The sequence below is a fragment of the Pelobates fuscus genome, chromosome 8, assembly GCF_036172605.1.
Source record: "Pelobates fuscus isolate aPelFus1 chromosome 8, aPelFus1.pri, whole genome shotgun sequence".
NCBI classification, from domain to species: Eukaryota; Metazoa; Chordata; class Amphibia; order Anura; family Pelobatidae; genus Pelobates; species Pelobates fuscus.
In genome coordinates, this window is record NC_086324.1 from 14,672,242 (window position 1) to 14,690,854 (window position 18,613).

General features: G+C 40.0%; 1 protein-coding gene across 2 annotated transcripts; it reads right to left on the minus strand.

Moving 5' to 3' along the window:
• Positions 1-1,738: 1,738 nt before the first annotated feature.
• On the minus strand, positions 1,739-17,973 carry LOC134571154 (sterol 26-hydroxylase, mitochondrial-like). Of its 2 annotated transcripts, XM_063429280.1 has the most exons (10): positions 17,482-17,540; positions 16,344-16,472; positions 15,150-15,340; positions 14,279-14,478; positions 13,164-13,361; positions 6,529-6,692; positions 6,046-6,212; positions 4,468-4,549; positions 3,630-3,830; positions 1,739-2,072 (listed from the first exon to the last, which is right to left on the minus strand). In XM_063429280.1, the coding sequence occupies exons 3-10, from the start codon at positions 15,311-15,313 to the stop codon at positions 1,935-1,937; spliced, it is 1,314 nt and encodes a 437-aa protein (XP_063285350.1). In that variant the 5' UTR covers positions 15,314-15,340; positions 16,344-16,472; positions 17,482-17,540; the 3' UTR covers positions 1,739-1,934. The 2 variants fall into 2 exon arrangements, with proteins under 2 accessions (XP_063285350.1, XP_063285349.1); XM_063429279.1 differs by lacking the exon at positions 16,344-16,472 and having other exon boundaries at positions 17,482-17,973.
• Between the last annotated feature and the right edge of the window lie 640 nt (positions 17,974-18,613).

Genomic DNA, 18,613 nt, shown 5'->3' on the forward strand with positions numbered 1-18,613 from the left:
TATACAAAAACAAGCTCACAAACTAAAGGTCGATGATGGCCAAATACATTAAGGGAAGTGAGGGCAGCAAGGGATTTAACTGTAGTTGAGAAAGGTGCTGTTCGGGAGGATGGAGCACAGTAGGTGGGGAAGGTAGAGTTGTTGTCGGGAATGAGGAGTTAAGGAGAAATCTGATAGGCATTTCTAAAGAAGTGTTTCAGGGATTTATCTAAGAACTGCAGAGACAGGGAGAGTCGGTTGTCCCGTATCAAGGCATTCCATAAAGAGGATTCAATCCTGAAAAAATCCTTCAGGCGAGAGTATGGGGTGTGGGCAGAGCCGGTGCAAGGATTTTTGGCAACATAGGGCAAGATACATTTTGCCACCCCCCTTTTCAAAAAAATGCGTCTTCACCTGGGTGTCTTGTAACCAGACCCTTTGTGTATCTTTCTTCCCCCCAACCCCTTTGTGTGTCTCTCGCTCTCCCCTCATCCCCTTTTATGTGTCTAATATATGGTTATTATAAAGCAGGGATGCAACAGTAAAAACAAAACAAAAAACTGAGTGGAGAACATTTTGGAAAAGGAGAAGTAGGAGTGGGAGTTAGGAAATGGATGGAGAGACTTTGGTTAGAAACACACAGACATAAGGATGTGGGAAGTGATCGAGTAAAAATGGGGTGCTCTGGGCTTTAATGTAAGACTGCAGAGATATCCAGGAGGATCGAGAAGGACTTTTGATAGAGATTGAGGGCTGAGTCTAATATCCGCTGCTCAGCATCTTGTCAGGAGCAAATCACCTGTTGGAAGGTGTGTTTACAGATACAAAGATGACATGGAGAGGGACAGAGGGTAGCATTACAGTAAAAGTATATCTGCCGTGTGACACAGAGAGAGAAAGTCAGGGGGGAGGGGGTCATAAAATTAGGCAGTGTTTATTGTCATTGACCTGGAACAGGCTCAGGGAGTTCTTTGTTGAAATACCAGAGATAAGCAAAGCTGGAGACAATAGTAAATTCCTAAAATGATTCCACTAACAGTGAAATAGAAAACCAATGCAGAATTAAATTCAACTGCTGTGCTGCCTCTGTGATTGGCCCCATTTGCAATCCTGTATCATTCGGTAGTTACCCCGCTGTGTGACCCAGTCAGGAATCTCACATTCTGTTCCCTGAACTGTGACTTAATAAAAATAAACAATGCCTTATTCCACTCTTACTGCACATCCCCATACATAAAGCAAGGAATTATATTAAAATGGTTAGAAACGTATTGATACGATGTAATTATCAACTTCATAGATTAAAATATATATTATTATGATAAGGATATTTCCATTTTTTGTAAGGTTCTTATAGAGACAAATTGTATAGCTCAAGTTTAACACTTTGCAGTTGATTTAATAAACCGAAAATTGTCGTTAAAACTCGAAGATCTTTTTGTTAGTATGACCTCGTCTAATGTTTCCCGTTTACACTGTAATGTTACCGAAATGACCTTATTTCACATGCATTCAAGGGAACAGACAAAAAAAAACAAACAAACAAAAACCCCAAAACAAAACACACCATGGTTTAGAAAGACCGGAATAAAGAATTTAAAGAAAAAAAAAAAAAATCTTCAAAACATTTTGACAAAAATTAAAATTTACAAAGGACTTGACCATTGTGGCCGCCAGTTCTGTCTTGCACCAGGAATATGGGGGTCAGTGCTGGAGATGATACATGTTTTAAATTTAGCTGGTTTGAGGAGTCCACCAATAAAATGATTGTATTTTAATAAAAATCATGGCATTCATTTATTACTAACGGCAAACGTGAATTAACTTTTTGATGATGAAGTTGAGATATTGAAGTAATATCAAGGGCTGGGTGTTTAAGGGAATTGTGAAATCCACGCTCAGACATTGACTCCAGTTCTGTGTGATGAAACCTCGATTGGAATTGTAAATGATGGTCAAGCAGATTGCAAAGACAAAGAGTCCCTTTTCAGAAATTTCAAGTTTATAGGTTTGTGAGGGGCCAGAACAATCCTTGCCATAGCTTTAATCTCTCCACCATTGGGATCCGGCTTAACCTCGTACTTCTGCATTATCTGGGGAGGCAAGAAGAAACTATTAAACGAGAAATAAAATCATACTATGATTACCTCCATACAACAGAATAGAGTAACGTGTAACGGAAAAGTGTCCTACACCAGGAGTATCAGTCTAATGACAGCAACTTTACAAATCTGCCTCTTGCTCTCTCCTAAAGGGCCGCACTCCACTCTCACCACCAGCTCTGCTACTTTCCCATCTTATTGTTTGTTTGAGGTCTTCCTTGAAGTACTGCCTATTGTGTTTGGTACCCCACCTCCTTTAGCCTGTAAGCTTGTCTGAACAGGGCCCTCTTCAACCTATTGTTCCTGTAACATTTGGTAATTGTCTCATTTTATTGACAAATTCCACCTTTTATATTAATGTAGAGCGCTGCCGAATAAGTTGACGCCATATAAATACCAATAATAATGATAACTAGTTAACTAAACTGTCTGTAACAGCCAGGCACAGATTCCAGCAGTGATCGTACAATTCTATTATCAGAAGCCAGATCAACTATCCCTATTTAGTGCTCATGACTATTTACCAAGTTACTGTGCTGATAAATGCTTAGGTTTTTGGTCAGGAGGTTTTTTTTTGTGCAGATATATAACATACCGCAAGTGATGTCAAAGTTTCACAGGCCCCGACGCGCCGCCCAACCGGTGCGACCGACGCACGTTCTGGCTATTTCTGACTATTCTGATTTCTGGTTTCCCGGTCTTGGCTTGTCGAATGATATTGTGTATTTCTGGCTTCCTTGACCTCGGCTATCCCTTGACCATTCCTTGTCTTTAACGTATTAGTCCGGCCACTCGAAGGACCGGTTTACGGTCGATCCTTTTCTGTTCTGTCTATGTAGATGTTACGTAGTTCTGCGTGCTGGACCACACTAGCTGTCGTGACACAACGTTTCTGTACTTTCTAGTTTGAAAGCTCAATTTACAATCTCAGGTGTATTTTCCAAAACTTTAATAAACTTTTTCTGGGAGTTAACATGGAAACTACTCCATCCTTAGAGGATCACTATGGGCACCCAGACCACTTCAGCTTAATGAAGTGGTCTGGGTGCCAGGTCCATCTAGGGTTAACTCTGCCTGCTGTAAACATAGCAGTTTCAGAGAAACTGCTATGTTTAAATATGGGTTAATCCAGCCTCTAGTGGCTGTCTCATTGACAGTCGCTAGAGGCGCTTCCGCGCTTCTCACTGTGATTTTCAAAGTGAGAAGAAGACACCAGCATGCATAGGAAAGCCTTGAGAATGCTTTCCTATGGACTGGCTGAATGCGCGCGCGGCTCTTGCCGCGCATTCAGCCGATGACATCAGAAGAGGGAGGAGAGTCCCCAGTGCCGGAGAAAGGTGAGTGTTTAACCCCCTTCAGCCTGGTGGGAGTGGGACCCTGAGGGTGGGGGCACCCTCAGGGCACTATAGTGGTCCTTTAAACAAATCACAAGCACCCCCTTCTCCTGTGACTGACAGATAATGGACGGCATTTGAAAGAGCAGATTTTCATAACTAGAATCATCAACATATGACTTCACAAATGGATCGTATCATAGCGCACACTTACCCGAGATAATGCCAAGTGCATTTCTAGCTCTGCTATCCGCCGTCCTACGCAGGCTCGGACGCCATAGCCAAAAGGGATTGAACTGAAAGGGTTATTCTTTACCCGCTGTTCACGGAACCAGCGATGAGGGAGAAATTTATTCGGTTCAGGAAAATTGTCCTCTCCTCGAGCTATGACGTAGTGACAGAGAGCGAAAAGGGTCTACAAATAGAAGTCAGAAACACGAGTCAGAACTGGGGGGCAGCTTGATTCACACATTAATCAATGATTTCTAAACGCAATCAGTCACATTCATGTTATTTTAAGGAACCTCCCAAAGATGGACAATTCCTCACGACAAGGTCCACAATATAATACAAACAGGGGTGGAACCATCGCTAGTGCGGCTGCACGTAGATCTGTGTGTCTTTGTATCTGTATCTTTGGTTCTGTGTTTTAATGTGTGCCCCTGTGTATCTGTATGTCAGGTGTTTGTAACTGTGTGAATCTGTATGTGTGTCATTGTATGTCTGTATGTGTGTGTGTCAGTGAGTGTGTCTGTGTATCTGTATGTGTGAATGTGAATCTGCATGTGTGTATCTTATGTGTGTCTGTGTATAAAAAGTGTAGAGAATGCGAATTTTTGAATGCAGAAGTGGACAGATTAAATGACCTCACCTCCCCTACCTAGTACCACTAATGCAATATATAATGTATGCATGAGAGCAAGGTTTGCAGTATTTTTACCTATGAGCACCTATAAATTAAGCATCTAAAAGCAAGCATTGGTGGCAGCCATCTTTGCCATTTTCTGTTTTCTGGGTGTGCCACGCACGGCACAATGGTAACGTTTACTTACACCTTTTGGGAAGTTATAATCTCCTATATTTATCGCTTTCTCAACCGCAACTCTGGAATTCGTTGGTATAACTGGGTACATCCTGAAAAATAGAGGCACAATTAGTTCAAACATTTATAGATTTTTTTTTTTTAATTTAAAATAATAAATGCTGTCATCACTTTCAATCTCCAAATACTGATACTTTCATCTTAAATGAACACTCCAGAAAGCTGAAGTGCTTTTTGTGTCTGTAGTCTGTCATATTTGTGACAGTTTATGAAAGTGACGATTTCTTTTATAATTGAATTGGCAGACACACCTCACTGGCTGTTAGGAGCGGTTTGGGCAGAAATGGCTTCATGCATATCGGCAAACTCCCTTTGTTTGCGCGCAATTGCTTGACTTCTCATGGAAGAACTTTTATAGATGTCTCAGGCCCATGCTATTTAAAATCAAATATTTTTTTTGTCCCCAAGTCACTTTTAAAAGGATAAACATTACAGTGGAGCCTTTTTTTTTTTATTCCTTGTGGGATAATATTTAAACCCAAACAAACTTTAATAAAAATAAATATATTCATGTACTAATTAAATGTGGTTGGCCTTAATTTAGGTAGCTCTAGTGTATTTAAAAAATAAATAATTTATTTATATCTAGAGAAAAAAAAAAAAACACAAAAACTATTAAAATAAATATATATAGAAAATCTCCACAGGTCCTTGCACTCTGACTATTCTGTATAATGCCAGTTGCATCTAGCAGCCATAGCCAAAATATACAAATAAACAGTAAATGGCTTGCACCCACAGTCTTTTCGTAGTAAAATTCCTTTATTAGATAAATGTGAAGACATCAACGTTTCAGCCGTCGTCCGGGGCTTTCCTCAGGATCAATGCAGGTCTAATACACATCGCAAACAAAAGAGTTTGTGATGTGTATTAGACATGCATTGATCCTGAGGAAAGCCCGGACGAGGGCTGAAACGTTGATCACTTTTCACATATATCTAATAAAGGAATTTTACTGCAAAAAGACTTTTGGTTTTGCATCTTTTCCTATATTGTGTTTCAAGCTGTTGTATACAGCAAACACAGATTAAAAGGAATCCATGTTTAAAATGGAATGAGGCAAAAATGTGATTCTTCGTTAAAAGTAATTTGCATATGCCCACCCAGAATCCTTTGCGGTTGTAACATCACTGCAAATTTGTTATTTCTGTGGGAAAAGCAAGTCTTATGGCTTGACTGATGTGCAGATTTTTGTTTAACATTGTATTAACTATATATATATATATATATATATATATATATATATATTCAGCATGTTAGTTTAATGTAAAATTATTTCTTTATTTTTTACTCCTCAGATATAAATGAATATTTGAAAAACCCACCAGTGCTAAATTATTTAATTATGAGAGTTGAAACCCAGTTCTATATATTTATATTAAACCTTTCCTTTTTGGGGAGTGTCGGGTCTCCCTGAATTAGATTTTCTATCTTCGCTTTCAACTGAATTGTTAGGTAAATCCCAGCAGAGCCTACATCAGTGTTTCTATAAATGTGAGGGACATAACTAAATTCAAGCAGAATCTACCTGAGCGTTTCTTTAATTACAGCCCTCAGCAGTGGCATTTTGGAGATGTCCTGCGCAGTGGGTATAGTTTCTCCAGGGATGACCCCTGTCACCTCTTTATAAAGCTCATCCTGTATCTCTGGGTTTTTTGACAGATGATACAGAGCCCAGGACAGTGTGTTGGAAGTCTGGAGAGAAAGAGAAGAATGTTATCACAGCGCCACCACATGGTGAGGGCAATACAAGGTCACACGTTACCCCTGAGAATAGAAAAGGGTCGAGCAGGATAGGTAGCCAAGGATTATAACTTGGCATAAAAACGGGGGCAGGAGCCTGGATTCCTCTTTGCAGTTGAGCCTCTTATTGTAGTACAGACTGTACAGCTCCAATCAGGGATAATGAAGAATTAGTACTTTCTTAGTACATAAAGACTAAGGGAAAAAAAATAAATTCCACAATTTTTTTTTATATTTTTAAATCTAAAAGAACCCATTATTCACATACCGTGTCTACTCCGGCCAATAGCAACTCTGCCACACTGCCATACACCTCTTTGTCTGTTAGTTGGCCACTGGAGAGTAAATACGTCAGGTATTCACCCTGTACTTCTTCACCGCGCTCCAAACGCTCCTGGATCTTCTCCATCTTTTGGTCGATCAACTTTTTCCCTATAGAGGGGCAGGGCTATCAGTCAGTGAACACAATACATGTGCTATTATTTTTTAAAACTGAGGAATATGATTGAGTTAAGGGTTACTTTAGGTAAAATAGGGCACAATTGTATTTAATATTTCGTATCAGAAATATTGGCAACAAATAAAAAAATAAAAAAGTTATTTACCTTTTAAAATTATACCTTGGGGACTTCTTAGTGAGTCTCTCTGCAGCTACTGGCAGACCCCTCCAACACTAGCTTAACATTCTCCAATCAGGAGCCTTGTATTTTGGTTTGTGGTGAGAGACTTTATCCCAAATTTCCTGTCCACTAGGAGATTATGGGATAAGTAGTTACACCTCAAAAAAGCAGTTCCAATCATCACATAGAATTATTTGAACAGCTCTTTACGCCTCAGTTCATACAGTTAGTATCAGCTGTTCGTTGTATCTCTGGGGAGGGGAGAAGGAACTCATATATTAGTAGTGTATGTGGTTTGCACATGACACACAATAGGCAAAATAATGGACTCTGGCAAAACGGAATAAAGTATTGCAGGATGCCTGACTGTCATGGTGGCCTTTCTTATAGTGGCTGCTGTTTTTACAAATCCCTTCTGCTAGACCCCATTGTTAGAAATGGCAGCGTGCTCATCGTGTTTGAAGTACCATTTGCAACGATGCAAAGTGTTTATGGTGTTTAGACCATTCAATCAATCCAAGTCATCAAAGGTCTCATTCAATGTAATGAGAGAAGCCAAATGTATCAGATAGTAGTCAAACCAACCTGTCTATGTTAACAGTTATTGCAAATTCCTCATTGTATACATCCCCTTACTCCTGGGTAAAGGCAGGTCTTTTCAATCCAATTGTGTGACCTAAAACAATATAAATATTCGAATACAAAAAGAGAAGTCCTGCGCTTAGTCCCATTACTGCTGGGCCAGCAGCAGCGACTACAATACACATCAGCCCCAATATATAGTAAAAACCAAAGAAAAGAAAATGTTACTTGCGCTTTCTCCTTAATCCCTATGTATATTTAGACAAATGGAGGTCATTTAGTTGCTCCAATGGCCATTGGAGGGATGCCCGCCTGCCAACGTCAAGGCAGACCCCCCCTAAGCGGGTCCTAACACTGACCCTCCAGCCTGCTTCCTTGAGCTTCTGGCAAAGATATCTCTAATGAGACAGAAAGGGGTATTTTTTATATACACCCCTTTACTTATTAACCCTTAATAGGGAACACATGGGATGGGCAGCAGCATTGTAACCAGGCTGTGTGATACAAAGTAAATACAAATACAAAAAGAGAAGTCCTGCGCTTAGTCCGATTACTGCTGGGCCAGCAGCAGCGACTACAATACACATCAGCCCCAATATATAGTAAAAACCAAAGAAAAGAAAATGTTACTTGCGCTTTCTCCTTAATCCCTATGTATATTTAGACAAATGGAGGTCATTTAGTTGCTCCAATGGCCATTGGAGGGATGCCCGCCTGCCAACGTCAAGGCAGACCCCCCCCTAAGCGGGTCCTAACACTGACCCTCCAGCCTGCTTCCTTGAGCTTCTGGCAAAGATATCTCTAATGAGACAGAAAGGGGTATTTTTTATATACACCCCTTTACTTATTAACCCTTAATAGGGAACACATGGGATGGGCAGCAGCATTGTAACCAGGCTGTGTGATACAAAGTAAATACAAATACAAAAAGAGAAGTCCTGCGCTTAGTCCCATTACTGCTGGGCCAGCAGCAGCGACTACAATACACATCAGCCCCAATATATAGTAAAAACCAAAGAAAAGAAAATGTTACTTGCGCTTTCTCCTTAATCCCTATGTATATTTAGACAAATGGAGGTCATTTAGTTGCTCCAATGGCCATTGGAGGGATGCCCGCCTGCCAACGTCAAGGCAGACCCCCCCTAAGCGGGTCCTAACACTGACCCTCCAGCCTGCTTCCTTGAGCTTCTGGCAAAGATATCTCTAATGAGACAGAAAGGGGTATTTTTTATATACACCCCTTTACTTATTAACCCTTAATAGGGAACACATGGGATGGGCAGCAGCATTGTAACCAGGCTGTGTGATACAAAGTAAATACAAATACAAAAAGAGAAGTCCTGCGCTTAGTCCCATTACTGCTGGGCCAGCAGCAGCGACTACAATACACATCAGCCCCAATATATAGTAAAAACCAAAAAGCGCAGGACTTCTCTTTTTGTATTTGTATTTACTTTGTATCACACAGCCTGGTTACAATGCTGCTGCCCATCCCATGTGTTCCCTATTAAGGGTTAATAAGTAAAGGGGTGTATATAAAAAATACCCCTTTCTGTCTCATTAGAGATATCTTTGCCAGAAGCTCAAGGAAGCAGGCTGGAGGGTCAGTGTTAGGACCCGCTTAGGGGGGGTCTGCCTTGACGTTGGCAGGCGGGCATCCCTCCAATGGCCATTGGAGCAACTAAATGACCTCCATTTGTCTAAATATACATAGGGATTAAGGAGAAAGCGCAAGTAATATAAATATTCGGGCTCAGAATTTTCACTAGCCACCAGCAAGTGAAAAGGTATCCCGGGTAGTAAACATGTGTCCCGGGTAGTAAACATGTGCCCCGGGTAGTAAACATGTGCCCCGGGTAGTAAACATGTGCCCCGGGTAGTAAACATGTGCCCCGGGTAGTAAACATGTGCCCCGGGTAGTAAACATGTGCCCCGGGTAGTAAACATGTGCCCCGGGTAGTAAACATGTATCCCGGGTAGTAAACATGTATCCCGGGTAGTAAACATGTATCCCGGGTAGTAAACATGTATCCCTGCTGTGTATGCTATGGATTGGAGTGGATTTTAAGGCTTTGCTATCAGCCCTGTATAGAATCAAACCATTTAATGAAGAAAGGTTCATTGAGCTGGTTGCCAATTTCCAAGTGCTCCCTGAGCTGTAAATATTATTATTGTTATTACACTGAATGATATAGGATGCATTTCTGAGAGGAACCTTAATTTCCACTTGTGTGGGATTTGTATTGCCAATATAAATACACTACTGACGCACAGAGCTTGCTCACTGGAGTTTGCTTGAAAGTAGACTATTTAAAGTACGAGATGCAACAACAACAACAACAGGAGTTTAAACTGAAAGGGAGTTTAAACCAAGAGGGTAAGTAGTTTTATTATTATTGCTCACTTGTGTTTTGGTAACTGGGGATGAGTGCTAGCAAGATTGCGAGTTTTACTCAGTGCACATCCTGCTGCATGTATGCATGCCTGGATAAATCTGTCCAGGGTCCATACCTCTGTGGTGGGTGTGAGCGAGTGGCTTTTCTGGAAGCTCAGATTGGAGATCTGGAGAGGCAAATTGCAACATTGAGGGAGACTGACAATCGAGAGGAGTCTGCTGCTCACTGAGCAGAGTTTAGTGGGTGCAGGTAGTGGAGTGAGAGGAGATGAGACGGTTGGTGAGCAGGCACATAGCTGGGTAACAGTGGGGCGAGGAAGCGGGGAGGAGGGAAGAGGAAAGGTTTAGCTAGTCCTGATCTAGTGCAGCCTCACAGATTTGCCCATTTGTGTGAAGATGTTGGGAGCATCAGCTCAGGAGTAGCTGTACTGCAGGAAGCTGATCCTTCTAACAGCCGTGGGAACAGCCCCTCTAGTACGGGTGGGGTTGAGAGTGTAAGGAAGTCTAGACAGGCTGTGGTGGTAGGGGACTCTATTATTAAGAGAGTAGATAGGGTAATCTGCCAATCTGATCGTCTCAACCGGACAGTTTGCCGTCTCCCGGGTGCTCGGGTCCGGCATGTTGCCGACAGAATGGAGGGATTATTGAGAGGAGCTGAAGATGACCCAGCTGTCATGGTCCATATTGGTACCAATGAAAAAGTCAGAGGAAAAAGGAAGGTCCTAAAGAATGAGTTCAGGGAACTAGGAAGTAAGCTAAAGAAAAGGACCTCCAAGGTAATATTTTCAGAAATGTTACCTGTGCCGCCCGCTACAGCAGAAAGGCAGCGGGAGATTAGAGAGGTCAATGCGTGGCTGAAGTCTTGGTGCAGGAAAGAGGGTTTTTGGAGCACTGGGCCGATTTTGCGTTTGTATAGTCGTGATGGGTTGCACCTAAATGGGAGAGGGTCTGCTGTGCTGGGGGATAGGATGGCTAGAAGGTTGGAGGAGATTTTTAAACTAGTAGTAAAGGAGGAGGGGGTCATGGCAACCGAGAGATAGGACAGAAAGGAGATCGGCTTTAGCTCAGTGTAAGGGGGGTGGGGCTAGCTCAGAACAGAGGAGGTATGTAATATTGATCAAAATTCACAAAAAGTACAAAAGACTCCTGATAATATTAAATGTATGCTTACTAATGCAAGGAGTCTATATAACAAAAAGGGGGAACTAGAGGCAATAGCATACACTAAATAATATAATAGGCATCACGGAAACATGGTGGGATGAGACACAGGACTGGGCAGTTAACTTAAATGGGTACACACTATTTAGGAAGGATAGGAAAAACAAGAAGGGTGGTGGGGTATGTTTGTATGTCAACCATGAGTTAAAGTCAAATCTTAGGCATGTGGAGTGTGACAAGGAAAATGTGGAAGCTTTATGGGTAGATATCTGCTTGGGGCAAATTAAGGGAAATCAATTATTTATGGGGTATGTTATAAACCACCTAATGTAAATATTAATGAGTAAGAACAGCTGTAAAATTGGGAAAGCTGCAAATCGAGGTAACACGTTCATTATTGGAGATTTTAATTACCCGGACATAAATTGGGATAGATTTTGACCAACATTCAAGTAGGGGAGCATTTGAGAAATAGTGATCACAATATGGTAATGTTTTAAATAAACTCAAAAAACAAAAGAACGTGGGGTATACTAAAACATATAATTTAAAAAAAGCCAATTTCAGTAAGATTAGGGCAGCTCCACAACATATCGACTGGCATAAGCTCCTTAAAGAAAGAAACACTGAGGATATTTAAATGGAAACTCTTCAAACAAATATTAGAAAGGTACATTTCTCAGGATGTACCATTGGGTAATAAATATAAAAGAAACAAATTGAAACCAATGTGGTTTAGTAGAGAAGTAAATCGAGAGATTAAAAATAAGAAAAGGCCATTTAAAATTGGACAAATCAGAGGCATCCTATATAAGAAATAAAATTGGCAAAAGGCAACTAAAAGTGGCTAAACTAGAAAATAAGAAATTGATAGCCAAAGAATGCAAAACCAACCTCAAAACATTTTTCGAGTACATCAATTATAAAAAAAAAAAACCCCCCCCCCCCAAAAAAATGAAAGTGTAGGTACACTGGAAACAGATAGGTCTGTTAGTTAATAAAGACCAGGAAAAGGCAGAACTTTTAAATAACTTCAGTATATATTAATGATGATCCTATGGCAAGAGATATGCAAAAAAAAGAAACAAACAAAAAAAAACTTACAGATAACTTGTGATTGGATGACTTGAGACAAGGTGCTACAGCAGTTAAAGAAAATTAATGTAAATGTAAATGTAAATGTCATGTATAAATAGGGGCATAAATTCTCAGGGATGAAAATATAATTTTGCCTATTTATAAAGACCACACTTTGAATATGCTGTGCAATTTTGGGCACCTGTTCTATAGAAGGATATCACGGCACTAGAAAAATTGCAGAGACGAGCTACAAAATTGATAAAAAGGAATGGAGAATTTTAGTTACGAAGAAAGGTTAAGAAATTTAAATCTCTATAGTTTGGAAAAACGGCGCCTCAGAGGGGATATGATAACATTATACAAATAAATTCAAGGCCAGTTCAAACCATTATCTGGAAATCAATTCATAAACAGGGCTATACATAGGACATGTGGTCACGCATTTAGGCCGGAAGAAAGGAGATTTAATCTAAGGCAAAGAAAAGTTTTTGATTTTTTACAGTAAGAGCAATAAGGATATGGAATTCTCTGCCTGAAGAGGTGGTTTTATCACAGTCCATACAGATGTTTAAACAGCAATTGGATAAATACTTCCAAAAACATAACATACAGGGATAGAAATTTCTAATTAGTGGGGTAATATCTGCCTGATCCAAGGAGACATCTGACTGCTATTTTGGGGTCAAGAAGGAATTTTTTCCTAGTTTGTTGCAAAATTGGAAGCGATTCAGACTGGGGTTTTTTTTGCCTTTTTTTTTGATCAACAGCAAAAACGTGTGTGAGTAGGCTGAACTTGGACGCAAGTCTCTTTTCAACTATGTAATCCAGATAGTTTAAAACTTCAACTTCCATGATGCCATTCTAAAGGCATGCAAAGCATTATGGGAGTTGTAGATCTACCTTTTGGTCACCCCCGACCTAGGTTCTGTTAGTGTAGTTTGTTTGTTTTTTGCTTTCTTGTTACTACAAATTTTATTTTTGTAGAATGCCCTTTTTAATGTTACTAGAAAAATTGTGCAATAAAAAAAATAAATAAAAAAAATTTCCTTTGAATTTGTCACCCACCAAATGAGAAGATGTTGTCCCAGCTTTCTATATAGCGTTTAAAAAATGGCAGTACTCTGTTGGTCCACTCTGGCAAAATAGAAGCAATGACGTGATTCTTCATCATACTGCCAATGGAGTCAATGAACTTCTGGGTTTCCGAGGGTATCTGTTTCTCCAAGCAGCCGATCCGAGTCTCAAACAATATGTAAGAAATACCTAAAAGAAGAAAAAATAAATAAAAATCATGAATAAGAAAATCTGTGATCGTTAAATGAACATTCTAGACACCATAACTACAACAACATATGGTAGTTGCTGCGGTGCCAAAATTAAAGATGCAAATTTGGGACCCAAGAACCAATTTTTCCAAAATGATTCTGGTTTGTAAACTCCCATGCTGGATTTTGTAAATTTAATTTGGCTATTAATTTGTAGTTTAGTAAATTACCAAGATTATGGACCAGAATTTTGGTAAGTTCCGATGGACCAAAGATTTTAAAATACCGTAACTGTAAGAAGGATTTTTAGGCTTGCTGTCTCGCCAAGTATTTGCCACCTTGTGAATTCCACAGCCTGGCTAGTTGTGGGCTATAGTGGTTATGGTTTCAGGAGTGCCCTGGCATCCTACCATGATAAGTAGTCCAACTATTTTTTAAATTGGTGTGACTTCTTATCTGGGGTTTGCTGAATGCCATTCTCGGTCTCCACTATCTCAGCCAGAGAGATGGATGTTTCTTCTTATGAGCTTCCATCACTTCTCCCGAGTGAAGTCCTGAGTGCATGGTTAGCTCACTGGCTCTGAGTGTCCGTTGATAACGCTCAGCCAACTAGCTAAACCCTGCACTGCCAGGCTTACCTCAAACACAGACCTCTTGGCTCATTGACTGCAGTAGCAGAAGCTGCTATCGGTGCTAATGGACCTTAGGTAAGAAATCAAAAAGTTCCATATCAATGAAAATGCAGTGATTACATAATTGATTTCATGCCAGGAGCACATAAACTCTAAATATTGTTGGGTTTTCAAGTACCAATCCACAGGATGCAGAAAATGTGAGTGAATAACAAAACAATTATAAAGATCTGGAAAACAGAAGTAGTTTTCTTTTAGCATCTTTCCCCTCCCCAAAAATTACCTTCGAAGGCGAATCTGTAGAGGGCATTTGGTAGGTCATTGACCATAACTCCTGAAGGAGATTCCTTTCTCATCTCATCCAGTCTGAGCAGAAAGTCTGTAACCACTTCATTGAGTGATCCAGTGTACAACACCACCTCCTGGGGCAGCAACATTCTCTTATTCAGCACAGTCCGCAGCCTGTGCCAGCGGTGGCCTTCCCTAAAAAGCACGGAACATGGGGTTCCCTTTAGAAATACCATATTCAAACATGGATTTGAAAAACCAGACACTTTATGTAATATTCACTACTTATTTGCTATTGAAACTTCAAACTCATTAAAAAAAATAATTATTATTATTCAGTTGCCCCCCCCCCGCCCAACATTGATATTAAAGAGAAACAACAGTCACACTACCTCATGTTTTGTAATACATTATACAGATAGCTGATTAAAACATGCTGCAAAAATGTGAATTAAAAAAAAACAAAAAAAAAAAAAACACAACATAAAAAAACAACAAAGTTTACATTTCAGGCTCTTGAAGCCAGCAGCATGAGGCAAATCCCCTTCTCACCAGGAAACCGCTCAAATTCTCATTCTGGTCTAAAGAATCTGATCTCGTCCCATAAACCTCTGGAGTGTCCATTTAATCATTTAAACCCGCCCAGTGCACCTGGGTTGGGGACCACTGGTCTACAACCATTATATTTTAATTTTTTTTTTTTTATAAACACACAAAACTCTAACAACCAATACATTGTTTGGTAAACAAATGTAAAGATAATGCACACAGCAGATCACAATATTTTTTGAATATGCTATGATGATGCAGACAATTTAGAGTTATCCAGACAAGAGATCTCCGTAAAATACATTCTTCAAACTCACTCTGTCAATGGACCATAGGCCAGATCCCTCATATGACGATGTACTTTCCATAGAACCATGTCACACCTCATCGGGTATTTCCCCTCCTGCCTGAGGACAGTTTCTACCAAGTTCACGTCTGCAACATTAACCACTTGATATTGTCCAAACGACGATTTCCACATCGGTCCATATTTCTCCTTGAAGATGATCTGAAAGTTCGCAATATTAATAGATTATTTTGAAATGCAAATACTAGATGTTACATAGAGAACAAGTGAAAAAACAAACAACCACCCGTAACTATTGTACTCTGTAGAAACATGTGCTAGGATTACTGGCACGTTTTTATTTATTTTATTACTAAAGTGAGAATTGGGAGCAATTCAAAGTAAATTTAATACCAAAATAGAAAAAAAAAAATAAAAAAAAATCTTCAAATCAGCAAAGCTTCCATTTGGGCTTCTTTGGTTTATTTAATGTGAAATCCACTTAAATTTCTGGCATTCTCACTATAGCACATTACCCCGTGGCGGTGCACTCCCAAAACACTACTCTCTCTATTAGTTGCATCAAAACTCGTCATCGAATACTCAAAATAAGAAGGTCATAGTAAACAACTTACTGTGTGCAGTGTCCTAGAATCGGATTTATTTTAACGACATTCCTCTTTCAACCATTGGGATAAACTCCTCTATGACACAGTAATGCAGGTCAATAAACCATTTATTGTCCAGTGAATGTTCCTTGGATTTGTTATTGGTTTCATCTCACATTACAAAGTTTAAAACCAGTTTGTTTGGTTTTTTTGTGTAAACCCAGCACTGACTGCTTTTGTCCAGGCCCGTTTTTCACATGGTGTACTCCCATGTTTTAGAGGAGTTTACCCCAGAATGTCTTATTTCTGGAAACAAAGTTATTTTATATACATTTTATTACATTTAATGGACAGCTGTTGGTGAAAGGTATTCGAGTCTCCCAGATATTTTTCACTGTTATGTGAGGAATCCCACGTGAGTTTCAGCTAGAGTCCGACGAGGGGATTATTATAAGATTACTGTTAATCTAATCCTGAATTAAACAAGGTAACGTTTCATTACCAATATGAACAAATGGTGTGATATGCTGACCAACTTTTACTTTTCCACAGCTCATGGAAAATCCGTCCCCTAAATTATCAGCAGTGAGAAAGAACTTAACATCAGAGTGACATACCTGCTACCTACCGCCATCGCCCGGACTATGGAATGGGGCAAATTTAATGAAATATAACTGAACTGGATCAATCCTTTAAGTCCAGCTATGCTTTCAGTTCAGCTCCTCTGGCCTTAAAGGGACACTCCTCTGCCGAAATACAAAAATGTAATTAAATATCATTGTTTAATAGATATACCCCCAAAAAACATGCGTGCCCTTAATTTAGCATTTTTTCCATTAGAGGTATGTCTAAAAATGTTGATATCTCTTGTCTGCAGCCTTTGCAGGCCCTCCCCTTCTAACCCCGCCCAGACTTTCTGTGACTGTCCAATCACAGACTTCCTAATACAGCTCAGTGAGAAGTCTTTGCAAGGCAGCTACTCTAGGCCAGTAGTTCCTAACCCATTCCTCATGTACCCTCTACCAGTCCAAGGTCTAGGGATTACCCTGTTGTGTCCAATGTGTTTTTAGAAGAAAGAGAAAAAAACTTTCGACATGACAAGGTAGTCCCTAAACTCTGGACTGGATGGGGGCACTAGAGGACTGGATTGCAAACCCGTGCCTTAGGCAATTGCTTCCTTTTGAGTTTAGCTTCACTTAACTCTCTGATTGACAACCAGGAAGTGTAACAAAAGTTCATTTATAACAGTTACAATATTTTTTGAATCTGCATTTTTTTGTAAAATGAAAAAACTAAACAAAAAACAAACAGGACATTTCACACATAAAACATTTCAGCACGCTAAACTTATAAGGGTCTGGAACGGCGTCCCTTTAAATGTGAAATTCACTAAGAATTCATGATATCTAAAAAACATTGGGGGTTACCCTGGGTAGCATGTAATTGAGAACAGAACGCTTTAGAGAATGTGAATCACACATGCTATGGCCAGATAGCTTAACTGGATAAAAAAGATCTGCGGGACAATTTTTCCAGTTTTGATATTGTAACCTGATATATTGCAGTTTCCTTGTCAATTCCCCACAATTCTCGGGCTAAACCTCTTCGTGTCCCTACGATCTAACACAACAACACTAAATATAGCACACTTCTGCGTAACAGCCGTGGGAAACGCATAGAACAATAGCTATAGCACGTTCGAGGCTGCACCCAAACAACCAATGCTATATTTGGCACTGAAAAGGTTAAACTTACTTGTAACTCATGTGAGTGTAGAATGTATCCTCTCAGCAGGACCCAGTATATGCTCTGCAGCACAGAGGGGCCAGGCAGATCTTCAAAGGTTTTTAATCTCTTGTCCCCCTCTGCTACCCCCGCTGCAGCCCCTGCTATGGTCCTGGTCTGTGTCCCAGTCACCCTGCATGTCTGCAGCAGGAAGAAGACCCTTCTCCTGCCTAGAGTAGGCCAGCAGTGCAGGGATGCAGAGGTTAACATGTCTGAGAGCAGATTCTGCTATTGTGAGAGTGTTGAATGACAGCAGCTGCTTTATACCAACACAGAAAAGCTGGTTGTGTAAGAAAAATAGCTAGAAGAAACTCCCTCTAGTGACCGCTTATTCCCTGTTGGAGAATAAATTACACACCCACATCCACTCCCACTCCCACTCTGTGACTGTGCCAGGGCCAGCCATTACTGCGCCAGGCAGCCGAATTACCACATTCATTCTTACTGCGTTAGATTCAAGTGAATTTTACATTTTAGGCTAAAGTAGTTAAACTTTAAAAAAATAAATAAAAAATTGTTGACCTGCAGAAATATTCGAATTCAGATATATTGGCCTTAAATTTGGAATTTACTTTGAGTTCACTTTCAGAGTTATTTACTAAAGAGAATTATCGGGAATTCAAAGAGAATCAAGTGAATTTAAAATCTAAGGCCCAGAGACCGTATCTGAATGCTTCGAGTTCGGCTAGTTTGGTCTGAAATTCTCTTTGCATTCCCAAAAATTCTCAGTTTGCTAAAGAACGCTGTTTGAATGCCCAGAATTTAACGCTTTAGTGAATAACTGGAATGTGAAAAAAGACAAATTATAACATTTTACAATCCAAGCAGGAGTCCCAGATTTTCATACAGTGTTCCATTATTTTGTGCAGTTCAAATTTTAGGGAACTCTGTACTTGTCGACTATATCATCACAGTCTCCCATCAGGTCCTCCCAACTCCAACTGTCAATGAATCCCTTAAAGGGACACTCCGGGCACCAATTCTACTTTAATGCATTTGTTAGGTTACTGTTTGATAGACTTCATTATCAAAAAGGTATGCACTCAGCTCGGCCGCTGACAACAAATCCCTGCATTTGAAGTAGAGTAACCCAGGAAGACAT

Bases quoted from the DNA above. Each gene is read 5' to 3' on its own strand.
- LOC134571154 (XM_063429279.1), bottom strand. From the start codon at position 17,721: ATGTTAACCTCTGCATCCCTGCACTGCTGGCCTACTCTAGGCAGGAGA. The intron at 14,479-15,149 runs GTGAGTTTGAAG...CGTGCTTTTTAG, and splicing joins GCCTATGGTCCATTGACAGA to GGAAGGCCACCGCTGGCACA. The intron at 6,213-6,528 runs GTATGTGAATAA...CTTTCTCTCCAG, and splicing joins TATTGGCCGGAGTAGACACG to ACTTCCAACACACTGTCCTG.